General features: G+C 43.3%; 2 protein-coding genes across 3 annotated transcripts in view; one reads left to right on the plus strand and one right to left on the minus strand.

Moving 5' to 3' along the window:
- acot7 (acyl-CoA thioesterase 7) overlaps window positions 1-26,077 on the plus strand; it is an 87,695-nt gene that overhangs the window by 939 nt on the left and 60,679 nt on the right. The window contains exon 2 of one of the 2 annotated variants that reach the window (XM_026332823.1): window positions 22,509-22,626. In XM_026332823.1, the coding sequence (XP_026188608.1) occupies window positions 22,604-22,626 (23 nt within the window). In that variant the 5' untranslated portion in view covers window positions 22,509-22,603. Of the gene's footprint in view, window positions 1-22,508; window positions 22,627-26,077 lie in introns of those variants that run through there. The other variant, XM_026332821.1, reaches the window with a different exon arrangement.
- espn (espin) lies at window positions 438-26,029 on the minus strand. Its single transcript, XM_033325309.1, has 14 exons — window positions 25,730-26,029; window positions 23,649-23,842; window positions 17,970-18,156; window positions 17,591-17,773; window positions 16,590-16,721; window positions 15,609-15,784; window positions 14,779-15,124; window positions 11,126-11,293; window positions 10,852-10,872; window positions 9,179-9,338; window positions 6,136-6,281; window positions 5,214-5,591; window positions 2,987-3,332; window positions 438-2,938 (listed from the first exon to the last, which is right to left on the minus strand). The coding sequence occupies exons 1-14, from the start codon at window positions 26,027-26,029 to the stop codon at window positions 1,206-1,208; spliced, it is 4,470 nt and encodes a 1,489-aa protein (XP_033181200.1). The 3' UTR covers window positions 438-1,205.

A 26,077-nucleotide genomic window follows, 5' to 3' on the forward strand; every position in this document is an offset into this window, starting at 1 on the left:
ATGTGACCAGGGTTCACTGTAGTGTCCTTGTGGCTCCTGTAAGCTGCAGATAGCATGACAGCGGGTGGTGCTAAGAGGGTTATTTTAGGATTATCTTGATGCTGCAGTAGATGCACTATGAGAATAGTGTGTTTCTCACATTCAAGAGCTCAGTGTTTGACAATGACTCTTTCCTTGATATGTGTAGCAGGCTGATTATTGAGATGTCTTATCAAATATATGAATATTGACTGACTCACTCATCTTAGATGCGTATCAACAGAGTAACTCCAGCTATTAATGTGATGTGAGAAAAGACAAACATACTGAAATCCTATAATCGCGAAATCTGAACAAACTTTATTTCTAACATCAACGTACAAATGAAAAATTAAACTGTGGGAAGTTTGAGCAAATCTCAGTCAAATTCTGTTTTGAGTAACAAAAGGATGGAGCACACGTCATGAAACTCGAATTTGATGTTTCATTTAGACAATAATCCGAATCGATATAATCTGAGCAGTTTACGATACCTGCGAGTCTTCACGATGTACTGAGAGCACACGTCGTACAAACAAAACCATTAGGTCACAGACAAAAAAAACACTTTCAAACACTGAGCAACTTTAAAATCTTTGCAAACCCTCCAACACCTAATTTGTTTTGAGTTTGACCGACAGTCACGTCAAATCGTTGTTGTTTTCACTGCAGTTGTCAGCAATAAAAGGTTTCATTTGGTTTTATTAATTCTCTTGCTAGTAGCATCTAACGAGATTCTCTGTGAAACAAATTTCTAGCCTCTGTGAGATGGTGAATCATTGACACCATCTCTGTATAAAATGTCTTCATTACAAACCAGCTGTTCCATGTTTGACTAATTTTGTGATTCATTACAAAGACGATCTAGACGAGCACAACACACTGCGACTCATGGCAAATCGTTTCCTTTAAAAAGGTGCAGCGTGGCAATAATCGTACCAGACTCTCGTACCATCTCGGTTAAATGGTTAAACCTTTCTTATCATCCACTTAAGCAAATGCAAATGGTGAAGTCAATACAGCTAAGAGGATGCTCTTTGCTTTGGTGCAGTTAAGTCCCTTATGTGACATGTCCCAAACAACAACACACCAGATTAGTTTCCTGTCTCAGCATACTCTCTGCTCAGATCAGTTCCAGATCTGAGCAGGTGAACTGGTCTTTTAATAGACCCTTAGGCTCCCAATTGTTAGATATCAAAAAGCTCAGCTTCCTTTTCTTTCCAAAAAGCAAAGCTTCGGTCAATGTATCTGATAATGTCCTCATTGCTAAACTCTTTAAGCTCATAGATCACTTGAATTGAGTCTTCATTAGGTTTGTCGCTGGTCGATAGTTCGTCAGACTGAGGTTCCTCTATGATTTTAACAGGTGGAACATCTTTCACTGGATTTGGTCCCAAGCTTTCTGTTGTATCTGTTGAGACCTTCCCTGTTGAATCAGTTTCAGTTACCGAGCTCTGCATGTGATCCTGCTCTGGACTTTGCCCACTAGAAGCCACAGTCTTATTTGATGACTCCCCCTGAGCATTATCCTCAGATGAGTCCTTTAGGGCTCTGTCCTCCACACGCTGGCCATCGTCAGATTCACCTTCCTGGGTTGAAGGTGGTAATGATGCAGAACCATCTACTGGGGAAGGATGTGGGGATGGTGCCTGTGGAGGTACTGGTGCAGGATATGTAGGTGGAGGAGGTGGAGGATGAGAAGGTGGGGGAGGAGGTGAGTCCTGCACTGACGTAGCGGACATGTCAGGAGACATGGAACATAGAGAAGCTGTCATCACATCTCCCCCATCATCCAAATCTCCAAAATACTTAAACTTTATATCTTCAAAACCATCAGCCCAGTCTCGTGTCCCTTTCTCAATTTCCTCCATCACTTCCTTGTGAAACTGCCGTATGACTTCCCATTTATGGCTACCGAGACGGTCAAACATTTCATAGCACAACAGGTGGCGGAATTTGCGCTCGTTGCGGGACATGTTCATTTCCAGCAGCTGGAAATATCCCAGCATGAAAAGGTCCAAGGTTAGGCTTTCATACCTTACAGGTGACCCGTTGATGTGTGGCAGGAAGTGCTCTGGCCAGTAGATCATCTGGGCATGACTCAGCCTGCGGATCTGGCGTGTGGGGACTTGACTCATGATTGTTCTCCAATGACCGATCAGATTTCCTACTACTTGCTTTGACTTCATGAAAAGGAGGAGTTTGTCATCTTCACTCTGCATCTCCTCACCAACCTGTGCACTAAACTGGTTGTAGTCCTCCCAGTCCACATGTAAATGATTTCCTCTCCTGCCAGTGTATTTAATCCGATAAGACTCAGAGATGGTGTACTTTCGCCAGTGTTCGAGGAACAGCAAGACGATTCTCTCTTTCCTCATTTCAATGCATTCCTGGACATAGCTCACGTCCGTCTGCACCTCCAAGCTTCTTGTTGGTTGGTCGTTACTCAGAATGGGCTCTGCAGGAAGAACCTGGTTAAACTCTTCACTATTAGTTGGAGCCGTTATCTCTGGGGATGAATATGTCACAGGAGCATGAGATGCAATGATAACTGCTTCTTCAACTAATGGTAAGACCGATTCCTTCACTGAAGGTAAATCTCTACTGGTACTGGGCTCCAAGACCACGGTAGAGGAACAGTTGATACTATCCTCACAAATTGTCTCTGGAACATAACTAGACGCACTTGCCACAGGGAGTGACCTCTTGCGTTTGTAAACCCTATTTGCTTTGTTGTCTGCAGATTGCGACTGATTCTGAATTTCATAATTGGCCTTCAGGTTCCTCACTGAAACTCCACACTGCTTTATCTCCTTCTCCACTTCCTCTCTCGTTGAGAAGGACTGGGACCGTCCAATAAAGCCGGTGCTTGCCGACACCGCTGTTTCAGACTGATCAGTGTTCACATTCCTTGGCTCTTCTTGAGAATATCTAGGACATATAAGATCCAGGATGTCTATCTCTTTACCCCCCAGGGTGGCAAGAAGAATGGCCATACTCTTGAGCAGGGTTGAAATCTTGCTGCACCAGGCTGGAAGATCTTCAGCTTGGCCATGTACCTGCTTTGGATTAACTGAGAAGTGACCTTGATTGAGGGCAGCAGAAACAGGTAGGAGCTGGTGAAGCTCATGTTCTAGTTCTTCCAGCTCCTTCTCAACTTCTGAGACCTTGTGCATGACCTGTAGGTTCTCAATTTGCTTCTCAATACGGTTTAGATCATCCTCTGTCATCAGTTCCCCAAATGGTCCTAAAATGCCATTGTGGACGTGCGAGTAGTGCCATTCCTGAGGCTGGTAGTTCCCACTTCCCGCAAACTAAATCAGAGGTCAAAAGAGACCAGAAGACAAGAAGAAAAGGGGAGGAGGGGGATTCCTTCAGGTTGAGGTTCCTGGTGTGAACACACGCTTCAGTGCAAATCCATCCTGACACACAGGGTTTACATGGATTTAGTGGTGCAATGGCACTGCCTCATTACAAGCGCAAAACCTTTTACTTTGTTTTTGAGACTAAAAAACTTTGTCCTTTCTTAATTAGTTGGAAAAATGATTAATAATCTATATTTATGAATATGAATATTGGTTTGGGTATTACAAACTTACAGCATGTCTACATTTGTACGTTTGGGCACTGCAGACCTTTTGCTCAAACCTCTTTAAAGCTTCTCTCACCATTTTTATGAGTCAGTTTTTTTATGCTCCCTGTTGATATTAAAGGGTAACTACACGAACACTGACAATTCAGCTTTTAATGTCATCCAGCAGTTCAAATTTTTCATGCTCTTGCTTCTTGCTTTTCTGTTCACAACCCAAATATGGTGCAGTGTCAAGTACTGACACCAGTGCGACAGACAGACACACTTGACTCCACCCTTACAGTGACAGGAAACCAGACTGGATGCAGTTAAAGGTGCAACAGAAACTGTCAGTCCAGAGGGGACGGGGGCATGAGACTGTTTTGAGTAAGAGACTTGAGGTAGAGTTACTCTTTAACACGTTATGATCTGCTGGTCGTAGTAAGAAACTGCATTCACTATTCGTATAATGAATCATTATAAATATTAGTCTAATTCACACTTCGTTTAGATGTTTTGTTTTTATTGCTGGTTGACCTGTAGTGTGAATGGGCCTGGCATCACACCACTGAATCAGCATGTAACTTGAAGTGGCAAAACTCCATCAAACACTAACCCACACTGTGAATCTGTTAGTCAGGTGTGTGTTAACGCTGTGATGGGCATTGTGGGAAAGCATTCACTTCACTGCAGTCCAAAAACCTGTTGCTATTTGCAAACACTTCATGTGTAAAAAAGAAACATGCATTGAGATGCCTAAAGAGACACAGATGTCATTTTAAAGGTGCAGGGATAGCTGCATTAAGAGCTACCTACTGTATGGGTCATGCAATTACTAATCGGTTATCTAAAACATATCACTAAAATACTTGTGCATCTTATTTTAAGATATTTAAGATATTTTAAACATTCAGACGATATCACTGCATCTCAAACAGAACACCAGATCAGCAGCACAAGGGCAATGAAGAGAAAATACTACCTGCTGGATAATTAATAATAAGATCGCAATCCTTGATAGCAATAAACTATTAGTTGGTCAAGTTTTATCAACTGGGTTCTTCTTCTCTTCAAAATTCAGATGGCTACAGTGTGAATAGACAATAAACACTCTGTTTATCAGAGTGTTTATTGTGTTTATTATCAGAGACTGTTTATCAAAAGTTTAAAAACAGAGCATGTTGGTGAAACATGTTCACTGTGCTGACTGAAACTGTTTGTCATTAACTTCAGCCATGGCATTATAACATAAGTGCAGGTTTATAATTAACTGAAGTCAGTTAAACTGCAAAAATGCTTTAAAGGTGACCAAGTCCTTATCTGCAGTTCAGTGACGACACTGAAGCACCTATCTATCATAGGTATCATAGGCCTGACTCCCAGTGGATGTATCACACTTAACAGTTTATAGGCAAAAAGATAAAGCATGCATAAATATTAGAAATGAATCCATACAAGCTTATTGTTCAAACTCCACACTCAAAGCCAAGCAGCAGCTATCCCTTTTGTGCCAGTTATACAGCTGCAGCCATATGCAACGAATGTAACACAGCATTTTAAATTTGCAGGACCACAAATGGGATAACTAAGACATGGTTAAGTCTTTCTGCAACGTAATGCTCACCTTGCGCTTGTTTTCTTCCTCCTCTTGCATCTTGGCCTGCAGCTTTCGCACCATTACCTGCCTCTTCCATTCAGGGATAGCTTTTCCCTGTTCATCATGAGTGGGCACTAGTGCCTCCACATCTGCGAGGCTACTCTTCCGCCCCGACTCTGCTCCTGCCGTGCCACCACCACCGGTTCCATTGATCGCAGAGTTGGAGGACAGTTGCTCGTTGCTTGCGGACGTTGACATGGTCTTTGCAGATCCAGAACCAGTGGGACTTGGGCTGGGACTTGGGGTGGTAGGAGGGGAGGTGACAGAGGGATTAGCTGGTGGAGGGGATGGTGGTTTGGCTGGAGGGCTGGATGGGCGTGTCTCTGGTGGAGATGTGGTATTTTCCTGGAGGAAAATAAAGACGGACATGAGCAGAATAACATGATAACTGGTGGATGTTTTAACCAGTAACCACTTTCTTAACTAGAAGTCTTGAGGAAATATAATGAAACAGTGTCTCACTCTATGATTTATTCACTATAAATGATTTATTGCCTTTTGATTTTTAGCCATAAGGGACCAATGACAGCACTGTATACCATTTAAACAGCACAATGCATTATGGTCTATACTGGACGAAGGAAAAGTCGGAATATTTCAGTATGTATGTGATTTCGTTGCTAATGGCCTACTTCACTGTGATCATGGAGGGACATTATTGAGCGGGACACTGACTGAGGATGATGTTACTGGATACACACATAATATTAGAGATCATTTTGGATCGTTGCTGTTCCTTTTGCAGGTTCATGTGTCTCAGCATGTGTTCGCATTTACCGGGGCTTGATTTTAAAATGCAAACAGTGACGTCACTTCCCCACGTTGTGGCACAAAGTCAGTAAATTTAACAATTTCATAATTGTCACACACATATCAGTAGTGGACCTACATTGTCGCCCGAGGGTCCGCTGTTGGAAAAGACAGTAGTATAGCCTTTACTGTGAGGTGTGGGCTTGAGGCTCTTCCCCGCTTTGATTTCTGCCAGGAGCTCCGAGTTGTCACCAGTGGGGGACATCATGTTGAATGATTTGGTGCCTGCAGACAAAAGGATGGAGCAGAAAAATTAGAAGAGCTCTGCAAGACACTGAACAAAGGGGAGTGAGAGGAGCCCTGGGTGGCATTTCAGTCTTGATCAGACAGGAAACAATGCAGACCTGGACCAGGTTGGACCAGTGATCAGAGGTCATTATCGTACAGCGAGTCACTATAATCATTAAACTTAATAAGTCTGCTTTTTGATTAGTTTGCAACAAAGCCGCAAATTCAGACAGATTTCAACCATGAGCTCTTCTGATGACGCTGTTACTCATGTCTTATTTCCACAGGGTTTGCAGATTCATACGTAAAAGGTAGCAGCAACAAATTAACCACGTACAATAGAAGAATATTTAAACAACAAATTCATCATTAATAACAGCTACACATTTATTTAATAAGAATGTAAAGTTCACATGTCCCAAATACATCAAAAGTCAACAACTACCTCACCTGTCTTAGTGAATTAAATCTCCTCAGTCCCTCATTCAATCACTCATTTTCTATTTGGAATGGAAAGTACGTCCTCCAGTAAAAGTGTTCCCTGCCGAGGTGGCCTCGATGGGGTCTAGCTGGACTCAAACCTTCACTAGTCTACTGGCCCTGCTCACTCTCCCTTGCTCACCCTCTCTCTCTCTCTGTCGGGGAGGAGACAGCAGCTTTCTGTTAAAGACCCATCATCACAGTTGGGGGAAATCTAAAGGAATCACCAGTAACTGAAAGTGACAGCGAGCCATTGGCAAGCTGGCCGGGAATTAACACACACACACACACACACACAGGCACCCTTCAGTCCCCGCCTTGTTAGTCCGTCCTACCAGACCAATCCTGTCCACAGTTTACTCATACACACATTCAGGACATGCGTACAGTCTCGCCTCACATTTGAGGGGTAAGATGGAGAGCCTGGTGACGGACACCAAACCATGTCAAGTTTGGCCTGTGTGATAAAAGCAAAGAGCCACCAATGTTCCTGTATGACGTGTAGTAACTCACTTTATGGCCAGTGGGTTATATAGCTGCCCGATGCAGTGAGTGCTACTAAAGACGGTCTGAAAATCAAATCCTTGTAAGAATATTCAGACTTAAAATGTAATTGGATTAGTCACAAAAGTCCTGTTTTTGCTTTTTAAAGTAAGGCAGCTTACCTTCACCCATTTTGTTCTTACAAATCTTCACTGAGCAGCTCCAGGGCCAGTCATTACTTCCAGTCAGACGTGGTTACGGCTATAGAATAACTGCGGAGCGAAGCTGCTGCACTTGTGTGTGTGTTTGAGGATGTGGGTGTGGACTCAGGTGTGACACAGTGACACATAGAGAACATTTGACAAATGGCCTTTCACGGCACAAAGTGTGCAGCTCTGATCCTGCTGCTGCATCTGTTAACACCTGCGCTGTCACAAGCCGCTTCAGGTAGAGACGTATTTCCTCTAATCTAAAGAATATAAACCTCTGCATTCTGTTTTTCAATCATCCATTGTGTACGTTGCCTTTGTCTCAACAAGTATATCTGAGCTATAAATCATCATCTTCACCTCTTGAATGTGTTGGTGGCTTTTCATGTAATGACCCCTGAGCTGTTTACTTACTGCTAAAGAACAGTGGTTTCATTGTTAGATGGTGCTGTATGTTAACCCATTAGCTGCTCGTCAGCTGGAGCTGTATTATTGTAAATGTTCCTCAGAGATGTTGAGCTGTGCACATTTGTAATTTAAACATTTCTACTGTGAGGGTCAATATTTTAATATTGCTCTTACACTGACGTTTGTTACTGGGAATGTAAATGATCAAAAAAGACACTTATGATGATTTTTGAAGGTTACAAAGTTGTTTCAGAGACTTGATCTTCATCAGTCCACATTTAGACAAACTGTCTGTAAATAGACACTTTAGGTCTGTGACTACGTTGGGACTTAGTGGTGTTAAAAAAAGCAGCCGAGTGTAACTCTTGACAAAGGATCTTTGAGACGCTCGATGCACCGGTTTAAAGAGGTGCTGTGTGTTTTAATGTCTCACAGGGTGAATTCAGCTGAAAGACTGATTTCTCAGTACTTACTCTTCATCTGTCTTAGTGCCCCTCCCTCTGCTGAAGTGGCAGAGATATCCCCGCCTTGACAGAGCAGCGGTGAGGATAGACCACGGGAGGCAGCAAGAGGAAAATAAAATAAAAACAGACGGAGATGGGGCAGGTGAAAGAAGGAACAGAAACGTAAAGGATTAATAGCAGAAGAACAGTGTTGGCTTGACAACTGCATTAGTATAATATTATAATTATTATAAATATAATTATTTTTATGATCTTTTTATTTTTTGACACGTACAGATTATTTTGGGACGTGCTCATTCTTTTTTCTAAAGTTCTAAAGTGGTCTGATGGTTTTTGCTATGATAGTGTGTTGTGCTTATTTGTTATGATGTTACAGTTTAATGTCGTAGATTAGTTACTCCTGTCTGTTTGACATGCTTTGAACAATGGGAGTGTTTTTTTTTTTTTTTTCTACACAGTTTTACATATTTGAAATTTCCTTGTAAGTAGAACCGTATGCCCACTGTCAGACAGCAGCATCCAGGGCAACAGGGCACTTAAGGAAATGACTAAACACTAAACCAGTTCTCAGGGTAATCGTAACCCAGCATCATTAATATATTAATCCGTGATTTAGGAGGCTGGGGTCAGACTCAACTCATTTTTACCCAGTGAAATCAAATTGTTCCCATAATGCAATGGGATGCAATGTATTCCAATTGCTCAAAAATGTGCATAAACTAACATTTTGTAGTTAAAAATGTGCCTAAATGAGTTTTTAATAACCTTTAACAGATGTTCAGTGCCAGGAAAAAGTAGGAAATAAGGAGGGGAAAAAAAGAAAGGGAAGTAAAAACATTGAGAGACTCACTTCCTGATGAGGAAGATGGACGGCGCTGGTTGGTTGATGTCTCCTGGGGCAATGGAGGAGGTGGAGGGGGTGCTGGCATTGGGTTGCTTGGGGGAGGAGGTGGTGGAGGTGGTGGAGGTGGTGGAGGTGGGGGTGGGACTGATTCGTCCGCGGTGCCATTCTCCGAGTTGTGGGCGGAGCTGTTGGTCGGTTCCTCCAATAAAACGGAGCCCTGCTTGGAGAAGCGTGACAGGTCAGGATGGGTCACCTCTGCAGGGTTTCTCCCAGCAACCTCACTGTCATGTTGTCCACTTTAATATTGATAACCAAAATGGCTTCAGCATTTAATGTGGCGTTTGCTCACTTATGCCTGTTTATTAATTGAAAATAACCAACAATGAATTCAGCTGAACGGTGAATTAGCTTCGCCTGTTTGCACTGGAATGCTAATTGAAATCCTGCTGAGCGAACATTACATTTCTGCACACAGAGTGCCCACAGTGACAGATGTATGCAGCCCTATTCGATGTCACCTCCCTCTGCTTCCTGCCGTCTTAATCGACTCATAAACACATAATGCCCCGCTGCTCCTGCTAATAACAGAGGTAATATGACCTAATCTCTTGGGGGAAATTGAGGGAAAGCAGTGGCAAGAGGCCATCTGTCACTGCAAATGATAGTACTTCAGTCCCCACGCCCTGCACCCCCCCCCAGCGTGCACGCGTCTGACACGCTCTGAGAGCGTGCCATACGTCTACTGGAAGCAAATTAATGGACCGTGACATTTAACTCGACCCTCTTCCCCTTTATTCTTAAGACGCGTGCTCGTCATTGTTGCCCCCTTTGCTTTTCAAACCCCCAGGAGAGTTGGGGGGTAGGGCCATGTCCAGATGGGTGTTGGCAGCACGTGCCGCTGCTTCCGTTGATTAGCCGGTCCATCTGCTACGATGCCTCTGAGACCAGGAGGGGCTCCTCTGAGGCCTTAATTGGCTCAGTGTGGATTATACTCCATATCACCCAGAACACCCCCACCCCGATACACATGAGATAATAAGAACCTCTCTCCTGGGACGTGTATGACAGTCCAACAGACTCTATTAATTCAGCTGTGCAGGCATGTGGCAGAGAGCTATTAGTACCATTGGCTTTTACTGAGTCACATTTGAGTCAAAGGGCAATTAGTTAATCACAGTGAAAATCTCTGTGAATGATCTTCTTACATAATATCTAAAAGTTATGATCACCTTTTATTTATTTATTTATTTTTTACATATTTATGTTGGATATGTCACTTATTTAATTAAATACAGGATTTTCTCCCTTCTATAAGACTTCTGGTCATTTCCTACTAAGGCTCTCTTGTCCTGACTGTTCCATGGTAGGTTCTTGGAGAGTTTGCACAACAGGGTGGAGACTCAAGAGGCAATGGAAATGAGGGGGCAGTTTGCATCAGCTGGCAAACAAAAGCTCAAACAGACACAAAATTATGTAACAGGCTGAGTTGCACAGTGCACAGGCAAATAGTGTAGTCGGTGTTGTAACCTAATACCAACACACCATCACCTGGTCGAAGTTTTAGTGTGAAAATGACCTTATAAGGAGCGAAACACACCACCCTCAGCGGTACAACAACAGAACTTATATAAAACATACTGGCGTCGGTTTGTTAAAGCCCATGTGCTCTAATTTTTCACTTTAACACTGTCCAGTGGAAGCTGCAGTACACAGCAACCAAGTCAAAGTCAATCTTTAAAAAAGTTAGTAAATAAACTTTTTAAATCAGCTGCAGCTGATGTGACGTCACATGATAGTTGATTTCTGATGCACATTTTCCCAGTTAATGTGTAAATGTGTCACATCATCATTTCCTGAAGTATCAGACCAGCACAAAGTGGCGGAGGGGCCATATGATTCATATTCTCCATTTCATAAACCAGTAATAGTGATGTTGCCATAAATGGGAGTGACTGGTCTCACCTCCTCATTGGGTGCCATGCCTTTGCTCCCGCGGCTCTCGGCCGTATCGCTGCCCAGGGTCTTATAGTAGTCCCCAGTGCTGGGCTGCTTACTGAAGCTCCTCGACTTTCTGTTTGAATCCACACGCCGCAGTTTCTCTGGGTTTTCTCCAGGAATCAACTGCTTAGGACATAAAGAAAATAAGTGAGACTTATTAGTAGCTTTGATTGAGCCTACTTATTAGGTTTATTCTGCATTAGTTTTTTTTTTTTTTTTTTGTTTATTATTATTTTTGCACATTAATTCTTCTTTTTACAGCCCAAAGTGAAAGTAGTAAGTTTCTTGTCATAACAAGCAGTGTAGGAGGAGGACATTCAGAAATGAATATGCAAATAATTAGTTTGGTATATTTTGTATAGTAAAATATCTTTATATTTATTTTTTTTAAAAACTAGTCAAAGCCATAGTATGGTTCCAAAAAAGTAGTTACCATTGTAGGTATTTGGTTAACAAATGAGCAGAACCACTGATGTGTTAGAAATGCTGAGTAGTGAATAGTAGAAAATAATTTCAATATGGGTTTGTTTTTTTTTTTTGTTTTTTTTTTTAAACACACTGTAGATGGTTACTGAGCAGATTTTTGTTGCTAGATTAGCTCTTGCATGTGAGCAAAGCTGCTTTATTTGAATGACGGAACAAAGCTTTTATTCAGCTCCAGTGAAACATTTTTGTTTTCATGTAAAGACGCCAAGGCAGCAGATTGTAAGGGCTCTCATGCACCTGCAGTTTAGTCCACAGAGCAGGGTCAAGTGTCACGAACTTATAGCTGAGTGCTTTCTTTTATATATGTCGGCCATAGGAGAGTAGTATTCAGTATTCAGCAGTAAATAAGCTCACCTTGCATTTTAAGCAGTTATCATGACTGACATGCTTCTGAGGAAATTGTTTGATGCATGTTTGCTCTGCTAAAATGAAAAAGGAACATTAATCTAATTACCGTTGTTGTCATAGCAAAATGTATACTTTGCTATTCAAATCCAGACTTGAGTTCATTTACATTTTAAGCTTTCGAAGGCCCATGGCTCCTCACAAATCCCAGACAAGAGGCTTCGACATCCAGCAGATGTCCAATGTTAACACTAGCGGAAATAATTGACAGCTGACCCCTGACTCTCTCTTCCTTTGTGGTGTCATGTTTTCAGCTCCTACAAGCCTGTTTAGTTTTGTTGACTCATGTCTACGGTCAAAGAAACGGTCCCTTAGTGCTCATCAGGTGGGAGGGTAATGTGAGCAGTGGGTGCTACAGATGGTTTGATTGTCATCCTCCAGAGAGGTGGGTCAACAATAGCAAACGTGCAAAGCATTTTAGATCCCCCCCGTCCTTCACAGAGACGTATACACACAGACAGTATTTCCTCCTTGTGTATGGATGTGTCTGTCAGCATGAAGTCATTGTTGCTTACTTGTTCCTACAGTGTGCCTGTTTGTATGCATGATCGTTGTTTAGCCTGGTTCAGTACATTTATCTGCCGTTAGCAAAGACTCGGATTATAAAGGCTCATAGACCGACACAGTAGAGAAACAAGTCACATGTAAACTTTGCAACAACCAATTACAGCAGAAAGGCAAAGGGAAGCAGACAATGAAAACATAACAGATGCAGCACACTCAATGTTCAAGCACATAGCAGCTCAAATAGCCTCAGAACCTGGACAGTATCCACAATATGCAAAGCAACGTTTGCTATACCTGCAGTCCGAACTCCGACATGAATTTACTCTTGCCACTGGTTAAAAACAAAGCTTTTTTTTTTTTTTTATCCATAATACATTACCTTAGCGTTAAAAATCCTCTAGTGCAGCTCTCTTCCAGTCTGGACTCGGCCTTATCCGCAAAGCTCGGTGAAGCACAGAGAGAGTAGCTGTCACCAGATCCAGAGCGTCACCTCCTCTCTGCTCAACGCTATGCCTGTCACTCTACCTGCCCTCTCACTTTACCCACAGGCCTCATCAATAACCTATCGGGCTGGTCGTAGTGGCAATGATGTCGCCAGCAGCGCACAGACCAACCACTCCCCGGCTCTGTCTAGTGCCTCTTATGCAAAACAAAGACCCAGGTGCTGCCCTCCCCCTGTCAGGCTGCACTCAAATCTCTCAAGCTTTGGGATTATTAGAATATTCTAGTCTCCGGTGCTTGATTCAACACCCAAACTGGTGGAAAATAAAGTAATTGTAGTCCATGTTTTCCGGATAGACTAAAGTAGTTCTGTGGAATTAGTCTGAAATGTAAGAGACAAAGCCGTCATTTGTTTGGCTGCTTCACATGAAACATTTGACGTCAGTCAAAGCAAATACAGACAAATGAGGTGAGAGAACCAGCAGCAGGGAGAATGCAGTCAGTCATGAACAAAAACACCCCAACAGACGCTTATTTCACCTACAGCTCTATACTGTGTTTAATGAATCAATAAATGTGTTTACACACCAATCGATAAATGTATTTATTGATTGGTATTTACTGTAAGAGGCTGTAATCTTGTCTACTGGTTGTGAGTTTGGGTCCATGTGACCTGCTGTGTCCCCAGATGAGCTTACTGTTCCCTTTTACTGTGGTGCTCATGGCAGACCGTTTCTCCCAGTGTGTGTGGTGCTGTATACTCTGTGTGTGTGTGTGTGTGTGTGTGTGTGTGTGTGTGTGTGTGTGTGTGTGTGTGTGGTGCTGTATACTCTGTGTGTGTGTGTGTGTGTGTGTGTGTGTGTGTGTGGTGCTGTATACACTGTGTGTGTGTGTGGTGCTGTATACACTCTGTGTGTGTGTGTGTGCGTGTGTGTGTGTGTGTGTGCGCGCGTGCTCTGAGCCCTGGATTTTGTTAAATTGTTAATGAGGACCCGCCCCAGGAAGGTCACCTGGGTGCAGAGAGGGGCCGAGGGAGTGCAGCACTAATTAAAAACTCAAGCCCACGTGGTTCTTAGCTGTAACACACAGAATTCACCCTGGAGACAAAACACCATCGGTACCTGTGGACGCCACAACAGTAACAACAGCTGAGTTGAATAGCAAGGTGACTATAACATCAAACTGGGAGACTCTGTAACCGTCAGGACATAAATTCTTCATGAGGTGAAAGTGATCCGTCAGAGTCTTTCTCATAATTCCAGTGCTGCCTGAACAACTAAAGACAATTCAACTCGAGTTAAAACTTCACAAGCAGCTTTAACAGAAGAACCAGAAGCAGCAATGAAACGGCTGTTGATGCTGCGTTTAATCGTTCCTTCCCGTCGAGCTCTTTCAACACAGGTTTGAGTGATCCTTGGCCAGATTAATTACTGGAATTAGGCTCAAACCCATCACAACATCCACAGTGTGTGTGGCCTCTACAGTAATGAGCCGTGCTCACACAATAACATCATTGTGGGCCCCAAAACGGGCCCGTTGTTACACAAGCGCTATAGCCCCACTCATTAGGCATTTAATTTTTCCCAAATAGCCTGGTCCCTACTAGTGCTACTACTACACTTTGAACAAACTAGTGTCTATTTAGTTTAGCTAGAAAAGAATCTTTATAAAACTTTATAAAACAAATAATCATTGAAGGCTCCTTCAATAATAATTAAAGGAACCTTCAATGAGGAGATTTTTTTTTGCACAGCTCAAACTCAACTTACCTCCTTTTTGCCTGTGTTGTTGTCCACGTGCCGCAAATTGCTTTTTACCTTCAAGAACTCAGCCGACGATTCCCGAGGGGGCTGTGGTGCCGGGTAGCTCGGGGGTGGAGGGGGCACTGAAGGAGACTGCGGAGGAGGTGGGGGCGGGTACGTTGGAGGTGGTGGCGGATGCTTGGAGGCGGCATCAGCTGGTGTTTCATTCTTCTTGGGCACGTCGGCGCCAATTTCTGGATTTAGCATGTCCATGTATGCCTGCATGTCTGAAATGGCTGACTCTGATGCACCTGAGACACAGACGTGGTCCACATAGGAACATTTAGTGTGGACTGAGCTTCTTATAGGAAAGCTAACACAGCGTACTGCTTGTTTAAAGGAATGAAATAGAGCATTAATCCAACATCTTTCAGGATTTACTCCTCTTGGTTTGGTCTAGCTCATCATTCATAACAAGTACATACAGACCACTAGGGTGCAGCACCAGTATATTAGGCACCTGGACACAGAGCAATAGTAAGTAGACTGTGACATGGTGTTGGGTCTAATTCAGTAAACTGTAATACAGAGCATGTGGAGGAAGCTGCCATCGAGGACTAAATGATGGAAGACGACAAAATGTCTTTCTCCTATTACCCTGATGTTTTTCACTTTGATATATTCATTTAGAAACCGAATGGGTTTAAAGAGAGAAAAGAGAAAATGGGTTTTTTAAGTTTTAAAAGGGTTTTTTAAAAAATTGCATAAGTTCCAGACCTGTATGTGCAACTGTCTTGAGCTGAGCTGGGGGCCCTCGGGACGTAGTCACGCTGCTCCTCTTCTCTCCAGTGCTGGACTGGCTGGAGTTGGCCGAGTCATAGTTGGACAGGGAGCTCGATGGTGAACTGATGTCAAAGTGTGCAGTCTGGCTGGCAGGAGGCATGGTGGCATTTGGGGAGGAGAGGCCTGAGTCCGGCTGCTTGTATTCAAGGTCCATAGAGGGGTCCCGGGACAAAACGCGGTGCTCCACACTCTATCAGAGAATGCAGTTTAACTAATTACTGTCATTAATTCTGAATTTCAATTTAATTTAATGTAATTACAGAAGACATAAATGAATATGAGTGTTCACTCCTGAGTTCCTAAACCCCACTATCTCTGTCCCTGTTGAACAACAACAGTATTATGAGTTTAATTACTACACATTAATGAAACATCTAACAGCTGATCAGAAACCCAGGATTTGATTGGCTGGATGTTCCTCATGGGACGAGAGCGAGAGGGAGGATATCTTCCCACACAACAGACGACTTATTATTACTCAGGCATCTTGGGGACTCGAACGGGGTTGAAGCCATGGAAGCCACCGCATGTCAGTTGTTAATAACTCCAGTGACCACTGAGAAACTGATGCCAGTCAGTCGGTGTGTTAGCTCAGCAAATATGTTGTTGCTGCTGCAATGTGTGCAGTCCTGTGTTGTTGTTTTAATTGTGGTATTTAAATCACACCACCAAGGCAAATATGAAGTGTGTGTGTGTGTGTGTGTGTGTGTGCGTGTGTGCGTGTGTGTGTGTGTGTGTGTGGACAAACAAAGTCAGGGTTCACGTGCCGCCCTTCATTAATGTTCTGAGTCTAGAACAAATACTGTATGTTTTCATGTTTGAGCAGAAATCCAATCCCATCAGACTGATTAGTGCTCAAATGTCTATGTAGATAGAACAGATTGCATATAGGTTTGATTTCTTAAACAGGACATTATAATACTGTGATCATCCATACTCAGGTAGGTCAGAGGTCAGTATATAGTGCAGCAAGATGCAGTGGGCACAGCTCGTACCATGTTCTCTACAGTGCGCAGATACTTGGCACACTGGGAGTGGCCGTTGTATTCAGCCAGGTCTGTTGCTGTGAAGCCATCCTGGTCCCTGATGCCCAAATCCACGCCGTTGACCACAAGGATCTGACAGCACTGGGGATGACGTGCCAGAGACAGAGGACACAACAGTGTGAAAATCACTGCAGAAGAAGATTTCATTTATATGAAACAACTGCAACAACACTGTTTATCACAGTATCACAGTATTTGGATATACACCATGACAATTCATCTGAAAACATTAACATCTTTCAGATTTGGTCCTTTACTGAATAGTGAAAGGCAGCAAACACAGGGAGAGGAGGCGTTATGCTAAAATACTGACCTGTGGCTAAAACCTGGGCCAGCACCTTGTAAGCATTAACCAAAAGTGTAGATTTGTCTATGTTCAATACCTCAAACCTGTTGTCAAACAGCTGACTGACCAGACCTGTGTGTAACAAAAGGTTAGTCAAAGTAGTCGGTTGAAGTGGTGGCACAACCATGAGCCTTTCATTCAAAACCGATGGTGAGATGGGAAACCTGGTAAGAATATGCATCGCTGTTGTTGAAATGCTAAAACAGTCGCTATGTCATTGTCAACGTGCTGTTGTTCATTTTACTATTACTGGTAATTTTGGATACCGCAAGAACTAAAACCACAAATTTTTATTGACATGTAGTGTTTGTTCATGTGTTCAGGAGAGGAGTCAGAATGAAAGGGTGGGATTTCTTCTGTTGTCTACTTCCACTTGTTGGTGCCTCCCCCACAGAGACATTTAACTTTCTATTGTATAATTTGACTTTGGACAAATAATTGCTAAACCTATGGCCAGTGACCTCAGCCTGTAACTGATAGATTCGTTTAACTAAGACACTATTACAGATGGAGAACGGAGCAAATAAATAAAAATACAAACAAATAAAAAAAAAATACAAAAAATAAACTGTGACATATCACCACAGAAGTAAAAATCACACACCTCAAGTTCACCGTTTTCTGCAGCATCGTGAAGCGGCGTGCCTCCCCAGTTGTCGGTTACGATCTCGCCGCCGTGCAGCAGCAGCCAGCTGAGCACCTTTGCATGGCCACGACTGGCTGCAAAGTGCATGGCTGTGGCCCCGTCAGCATCCCTGTCTGTCAGGTTGATGTCTGTGAAACTCATCTTGGGGCGAATTTTTAAACAAATGAGCTCCACGTCAGTCAGTAACATTTAAACACATTATCCAACGCTAACGTGAGTCATAGTCATCCAAGTTTAGATTTTAGAAAAACTAGAAATATAACACATCAAGGTAAAGGACATGGATCTAGGAATGAATTCATGATTTGATCTGTAGGGTCCTGATATTCCAACATACCAGCCAGACAATAACAGTGTTGTGGCCCATCTGGGCAGCAGCATGCAAAGGTGTCATCCCATCATTGGCTCTGATGCTCGGATCTGCCCCACATTCCTTCACCAGGTATTGGATGACCTCCAGTTGACCCTCTTGGCAGGCCAGGTAAAGCGGTGTGGCACCATTCTTGGTTTGGGCGTTGACAAAACTGTAGGCAAATAAAATACAAATACGCAGTAAGAAAGGCAACTAAGATTCATGGATGATGGCTAGATTTTAAATAAAAAGGATTATTTGCAATCTGCACAATTTTCTATCTAAAACAGAAATGTACTTTTAACTGTTTAATGGTTAAATCATTTGTTTAACTATTCTGAGAAAAATGACAATGACAGGAAAAGCTCAGGTTCAAAGTGGCAACCTGGTCGTGTCCACCACTTCATGGAGAAGTAGAAGAAATGATGCTGTTTGTCCTGTTGGTGGCACATTTCAGTTGGATAAGGCACTTTCAGGAAAACAAACAAGACGGTGCTCACAAGCAAAATCTCCATATAGGAGACATAGCAGCACTGACTGTTTTCCTAAGGTTATTTTGAGAGCAGACATCGTCGACCCTGAGCCAAAACCTGCTCCCCCTTATTTCCAAAGGTGCTAAGCTGTGTCTCCCATGCAAAAGCTCATCCAACGCCCATATTCCTTGTTGCCCCAGATTTTCTCAGTCACAGCAGGAGGTCAGGGAGCGAACGAGCACTCCCCCCACTAAATCCCATTGGGTCATGCTTTATTTGGACACTGACAAAATGAGCAGCGAGTCTTCTAAGGAGATTATCAGTCCTCTGGCTTTGTCCGACTAGCTGTGCGCTTAGCAAAGGGCTGCCAGTGGCCAAGATGGAGTCGGTAAGGAGTAGCACTAGAGAAGGTGAGAGAAAGGAAAGGCAGGGCTTCAATGGACACAAACATGACACTGCCAAGCTTTCCCTCACACAGATGTGGCTCTAGGGACGTATTCTGCAAACTAAAGCGCCCACGTTACAACACGTGGATCATGATTTGTTCTGTTTCACGATAACATGCAAGGCTGCATGTGCTTTTGATCAGACAGGTGGGACTTTAAGGCAAAGGAGATAAATCTAGTTACGTAAGTCGTTGCCTGTTTAGGCGACTGAGGGGAAAGTTCCAATTAAAACAAGCACATCTTAAATATTTCAAAATAATAAGGGGAAGTAATCTGTTTTGTCCTCTCTAAGTGGGCAGAGAAATGAATTATGCACCAGTGTAACAAAAGTGGGCTGAAGTTCACCTGTGCACTACTGTGTGTAGGAGAGACACATACACTGCTCCTGTTTACTGTTCTCAAGGTGAAGAGGTTCTCTATAAATAAGTGTGTTTGGAGAACGTGCAGGTCTCAAAGAGTTCAGAGGTTTGTCCTGCGTGACGACAAATGGCACCAGGTGTGTTACGTCAGTCACTTTGCTGCACAAAGAGGGAAGAGACACACAGAAGTAGCAGACATCCGATATATTTCCAGTTCAGCTCCGATGAGTAACGTACCTCACTAATTGTACACTGTCCCCTCCCGTCCGCCCATGTACACGGTAACAAAGACCAAAAGCAAGACCTAAATAATATACAATTATTGTCTAAATGTTGTTTTAGAGACAGTTGGAACCTTCCTAAGGACATTTGAAGGCCATATGTCCTCACTGACACTAGTCAAAAAGTAGACACATCAGCCTTGTGTTCACCTTGACGCTTGGTGTTCATTCCCAGTTCATCCGGTGAGGTTTGAAACGTGGAGAGCAGTGTGCTAGTTCCCAACTAACAATTGCACAACAAAGGGCTTAACGTCACAACAAAGCACTTGCAAAGTGTGTAGTTGTAATACTGCAGGCTTCTTGCCCAAATGTATCTGCGAATGGCTTGTTACGATGCATTTCCTGGGTTTAAAGCTGTTGCCGTGAAAGAGAACAGAAAGGGCTTTTTATCCAACTTGTTCCAAGATGTTAAGAAGATTAAGATTCTCCTGAAGAAAGCTGAAACGCTCCTATTGGCCCCTGACCCCCCGTGTGTCTAACGATCATCAAATTACTCAGTTCAACAAACTGCAGACAAACCAAAAGCATCAGGTCAACTTCAGATGTAGTTAATGTTTCTGTAGTTGCAGAAGAGAAGATGAATGTCAGCGTAAATTCTTTTCACATTATGTGCACCATACGATCCTGTTTCAGAAACTGTACTATAAAAAGCGAAGTGAGAAACGAGGCTAAAATCAGATCAGATGACTTGTCTGTTTCTAGAAGTTTGGTGATCTGTCTTTCTAGAACATCCTAACGTAGAGGTTTACCTTCTCAACTGCATGGTGGAATTACCACTTTGCCAAAGATCTTAATCTGCACTCATTGATTGCATAACCTGCCTGTAGCCTCGTGTGTGTGTGTGTCTCTGTGTCTGTGTGTGTACCCAGGCTATCAATGGAGACACAGCACATCAGCCTGGTGCTTTTGGTTCTCAGCGATGAATGGGCAAATGGCTTGCCAATTGAAATGTGGTTTATAAATCAACAAGAACTAAAATAGCTCAAAACAAAGCCACATCCAGACTCCCCCGATCTTAAAACAAAAGGCTGTGATTGCGTAATGACTGGGAGATTGTAGCCAGTTAAATACTGCGGCAGTTTTCTGATAAGCCCCCTCCTCTGAATGTCTTTTTATATGTGCAAATTTTAGGTTTTAGTGGCAAAGCCTTGTACGTCTTTGTGCTTTCTGTTAGGAAAAGCCAGACTCAAAAATCAAATTGGTAACTAACTTTAAACCTTAGACACTGTTTGCTTTCACAGTGTAAAACAGAACTTATTTTAGTCTAATAGCTTTAAATGTTTTAGGTGTTTGTGAATGTAATGTTAGCGTACCTGTGTGCAGCAGCACTCAGTGTGTTGTTCTGTCATGAGGCGGTGAGTTACTAACGCAATAATGTAAGAGAGTGGGTGATTCCTTTTTCTTTTTTTTAGTTGGAGCCAATTCGGAGCCATCCAATTGCCTCCAAACATCTGCTGACACAGATGTGTGCTTTGTAATAAATCCTGACATGAGAATGCTATCTCTCTGCTGCAAAGTTCTCTGAGACCAGGGACAAGAGAGCAGCCCGTCTATTCAAACGGATTTGTTTTCCCTCATTATCTTATCGCGGGCTGGCGGTACTGTGTGTCACCATGGAGGCGGTGGTAAACAGCAACGGTGGGCAGGGTGTTGGAGAGGAGTGAATGGGGCCCGGCTATCAGGGAGCTGCCGTGTCCCTGGGGGTCATTAAATTTTCAGCAGCTATGCACCCGTCTGGGGTGCAACCACACAATATTGGCGGTGCAGAGCCTGAGGTTACTGCCTGGACGAGACTCTTTAGCTCCATTTCATTCATTATTTGTACTTGTGATTCTCTGTGGTAGCCGTTTGTGTTATTAGTCTAAATAGACACCAGCATAGAGAACATCCATCAACAATGCCAAACCGAAAGAGACCAGTGGTTTTTATCAGGATTAGTAAATAAATGATAATATCACTGGAACAAATTTAAGTTTTAAAGCATCCAGTGTTTACTTCTCCCTGTTGGGATGAAATGAAACCAAATGACCTCCACGCTACAGACACAGCACTAAGCAACACGCTGAACCCTACTTTTCAATCCGCTTTATTTGCCAGGTCAATGCATTCATTTCTATGTAGTGCTGCAAACAATGCAACAGCTCTGATAACACATTAGGAGATATCTGAAGTATAACACGTCTCTGTCAGCTGAAATACTTTTATATGAGCTTAATGTTAATATTTATGCTCTGGAACTAAACTATAGTGGCCTGTGATATAATATATATAATAACACTGAGAGAGGCCCACTCTTTAGTTGGCTTAGTTTTTGGGTTTTTTTTTTTTTTGATAATGTGTTTAGGGATCTGATAATACGTTGTCCCGTGCGTCAAAACGGCCATTCACTTTGGCAGTGAAGCCCAATTTCTCATCTAACTCATAGAACCAGCAAATAAGGAATTTGTGGTATTAGCTCTGCTGCTACCTATAAAGGACATTTCAGTCCTCATGACACGTCCCACGTGCACATGGCGATCGTAAGGTCCAGATGGGTGACAACACACTGATCAGAGATGATATTCATCATGGCGTAATCACCCAACCACGTTTACACGTCTTTCTAAACCTGTGATGATCAGTCAATTCATTAATTAGTCAGTTGATATAAGACTAATACTTAACTGCTTGTATTTGTTTGGCTCTGTTTGCTTCTAACTCCGCCATGTGCTTTAAGACAGAAACCTTTCCAACACAGCGATTGCTGAGATGCTTCACTGAGCTATACACACCTGTGTCATCAGTATGGAAATTATTCTAGCTCCATTACATGAGCAGCGCATGGGGGTCAGGGTAGAGTTCAACGTCTTGGGAAAGTTAAACCACAGAGTTTTTCTTTGTGCAGGCTGCCTGTCACCAGTGCCTGGAGAGCATAGAGGCACTTTTTTATTTTATTTCATTATTTTTTGTCTTTTATTTCTTACAGGACAGTAAAGAGAGACGGTAAAAGTCAGGGGAAGACTCGCAGTACAAGACAGTCCAGTCCAGACCAGTCCAGTCCAGGAGGTGAACCACTACACCATGAACAGCCTCTCAGCACTGAGGTAATTTTGAAATAGAATTTGTGGCTTCGTGGTCTGTGATGGACTAGTGATCTGTTCAGGGTGCACCCTGCCTCTTGCTGGGATGGGCTCCAGCTCCCCTGTGACCCTGGATGTCTCAGCATAAGTGGTAGAGGATGGATGTAGGGCTGCACCAAATACTCGACTAAATCAATGAATTTGATTACAAAAAATTCTTTGCCTCACGTATTTGTTTAATTACTTATCATTTGCGTTATCTGACCTGCTACGCATAGAGACCATTGTTCCACACGGACCATAATCACTGTCGCACAACGCATTTCTGTATCAAACGTTGGTGCCGAACCACAACAGCACTTCGTCAATGCTTCAACATCTGGACAGGAAGCATCCAGCTGTGAACCAGACCGGCTCACCCAGCAGAGCCGACACAAGGTAACGTCATTTTAAGGTAACGTGTCGTTTACAGAATAGTCTTATTGTTTAAAAATGCAAAAGTCAATTTAATCCGATTACACAAGTAATCGATGAAATATTCGGTGGAATACTCGACTCCAGAAATGGTCGGTAGGTGCAGCCCTACATGGGTGTTTGACTTCATAATTGTAGGAAATGTTAACAGGGCATCAAGCCAAAGAAAAAGATGCGATAAAAAACTGATTATTTAGGTACGAGTGTGACTGTAATGGAAACAACTAATGTACCTTTATTGTTTTGAGCTGTTTATCACATATAAGGAGGATAAATAACTCACACTGCTGCCTTTCTAACTGCTGCTTGCCCAGATAGGAAACAATATCAGATTTTCAGGGAGAGGAAAACACCAAAACATGACATAGGAGTAAAGTAACTTCAGTTACAGGGGTTGATCTCCATCATAAAGTGATGTACAGTTGTATCAAACAACTTTATTTGAGGAGGCTAAAGCCTGAAGTGGTATTGGACACTGTTTTTCAACCACAGTCTGTTTTGAGGGATGATCTAAACATCATCTAAACATTTAGCGTACAGTCCATTTAAAGACAAAACCATATTGCTCTTACCTTGGGCTGTGGCCCAGTAACAGTCGGAGAGAGGGCAGGTCTCCCTTGGCAGCAGCATAGTGAACAGGTAGGGCACCTGTGTCGGTGGAGGCCCCAGGGTCCCCCTCACCAGTCTTCAGCAGCCACTCAGTGATCTCATGGTGACTGAAACGGGATGCCAGGTGCAGAACAGTGGCACCGGAGCTGTCTCTGTCCTGGAGATCAAAGAAACAAGGAGCAGATAGAAAATAATATTTACAGTTGTTTTTTCTTTAATGAAGCGTTAGACTGTGGATCAGCTGTCCTGTGTACTGTTCCTCTAGAAGCCAGCTGTCTGATTTCTGCTTCTGAAAGGACATAATCACTCAGGTTTCTGTGGAAGCAGAAATGGGAACCAGTTATCATACAGGCGTACCATCTTGAAATGTGGACGATTGGCACGTAGAGGCCAAAGTCACGTGTGTCTCAGTATTAGACCTGATTGACTTGTCTGGTACTTTGGATTCTGTATGGTCTAAATGATGTTTGAGTAGAGAAGATGAAATGAGTCAGTGTTGTGTTGGTCATTAGCACTAAGAGCATCGTGGGGATGAATCTGACCAGGCTCCAGGGTCTTTTTTTTTTTTTTTTTGTGTAGCTCCTCTCACCTCAAGCATCCTGGGAAATCCAGCAGCGTATAGCATGACTGGATTCTGTCTCCTATATCAGTTTAGAAAGAGCCACAATATATTGCAGTGTCAAAAACAGGGGTGTGTAGAAGCTGATCCTCTGTGGTTTTCTTCTTTTTGGGGGATCCAATTTTTCTGAGGCACTTAGAGGGAAATAATAGAAAATAAAAACCTTTTAGTTTGTTGTCAGATGCCAGTGTGTGTCAGCCCTTAAGGCCCAAATGAACATGTAAACCCAGTGGTTGCATGACGATGTAATTCACCTTCTACTTAGAATCCTCAAAGTACATGCAGTTCTCCTTCACAGGGTTGAATACTTTGCATTTGACTACCAGGAGGGACATGGAAATCAGATAAATGAGTCATAAAAACTGAGGAGGTGTAGTAATCCATCATGTAAAGGTCTAACCACTGCACTGCAAGGTACCAAACATCACCCCCAGTGTATCACACTAGTCATAACACATCCCCATGTGTGCTCTCCATACGTTACTATATGTGCTGTGTAGGTAATTACAACTGCAAATATGGTTTTGCATACCTCATTACCATGGGAACACAAGTCTCTGAAGCATGGTGGGTTTTAAACTAGAAGCAAAATAAAGAGCCACACATTTCCAAAGAGGATTCACATTTTAGTGCGTTTGCAGTTCCCCATGTATTTACATGCACTCACACTGTGTGTTTAATCTCTTCATTCATCATCAACAGCTGTCTGTAGCACTTGGTCTTATCAAAACAGACTCAGAGGACCTCTTCTTTTTGAAAGGCAGCTTGTGTGTGTGTGTGTGTGTGTGTGTGTGTTTTTTCAGCCTGTTTTGCAGTTGCCATCTTGGATGAAATGATAACTGATCATCTCTCAGGATTAAAAGTTTCTGGTTTTACACTTTCAGATACTTGGGGACTAGAAGTCATGATTTGATTCAGATCACACGTGTTGGTTCATCCGACTACTACCTGTTCAAACAGTGTGTAAAAGAGGTGGCATGTTTTTGTTTTCTCAGACTGCAAAGTAAAGAGCAGATCTAATAGTCTGGATGTTCTACAACAGGGGAAGCCAGCACCAGTTCTTGAGAGTCACTGCCTACCCACCGGATCAGGTATGTTCCGAAGCTAAGTGGGCAAAGACAGTTGAAAACAACCAGGGGGGGGGGGTGTCTGTCAAGGACTGGAGTCGACTACCCCTGTCCTACACTGATCTGAATGGTCGTAATGGTGTTTCAGGAAACATGAAATATCTGCATTTTATAGGCAAGAAAATGCACAGACAATATCAAAGTATAACCCGTCACTGGTGCGCTAGACCCCATTTGGTCAAAGGGGGAGCTGGGTGCAGGGTTTTGGCATGCGGCCTACACAGCTGAGGAATGCCATGAGAATTAGGCTGCTGTCTGTTGCACTTCAACTAGTCCCCCTGCGGCTCAGGTCACTCACCTCTGGCCGACATCCACCCTGGGTCAGCAGCCACTGTAAGCACGCCAGGTTGCCGGTGGCTGCTGCGTCATGCGCCGGGCTTGCCCCGTTGTTCGCCTGGCTGTTCCCGGGCAGCCCTGCCTCCTCCACCAGAAAACGCACACAGGCCAGTTTCCCCGCCCGGGCTGCGTGGTGGACCGGTGAAGCCCCCAGCGCATCTTTGACGTCGCTGGTGATTTCTTTTGCTGCTAATTGAACTTTCAGAGTCTGCACGTCCCCTTGCCTTGCGGCGAGCAGCGCCCTGTCCCCCTCCACGACCATGTCTGCTGCAGAGATTGGACGACTCCTTCCTTTGGTTGTTTCTGAGTC

Source organism: Mastacembelus armatus, chromosome 7 (assembly GCF_900324485.2).
Source record: "Mastacembelus armatus chromosome 7, fMasArm1.2, whole genome shotgun sequence".
Taxonomy (NCBI): Eukaryota; Metazoa; Chordata; class Actinopteri; order Synbranchiformes; family Mastacembelidae; genus Mastacembelus; species Mastacembelus armatus.

Excerpts from the sequence above, each read along its gene's own strand:
- espn (XM_033325309.1), bottom strand. The coding sequence starts at position 26,029 with ATGGTCGTGGAGGGGGACAGGGCGCTGCTCGCCGCAAGGCAAGGGGAC. Across the intron at positions 11,294-14,778 it reads ACAACACAGGCAAAAAGGAG|TTGATTCCTGGAGAAAACCC; the intron begins GTAAGTTGAGTT and ends TGTCCTAAGCAG. Across the intron at positions 6,282-9,178 it reads TCCATCTTCCTCATCAGGAA|GCACCAAATCATTCAACATG; the intron begins GTGAGTCTCTCA and ends TTTTGTCTGCAG.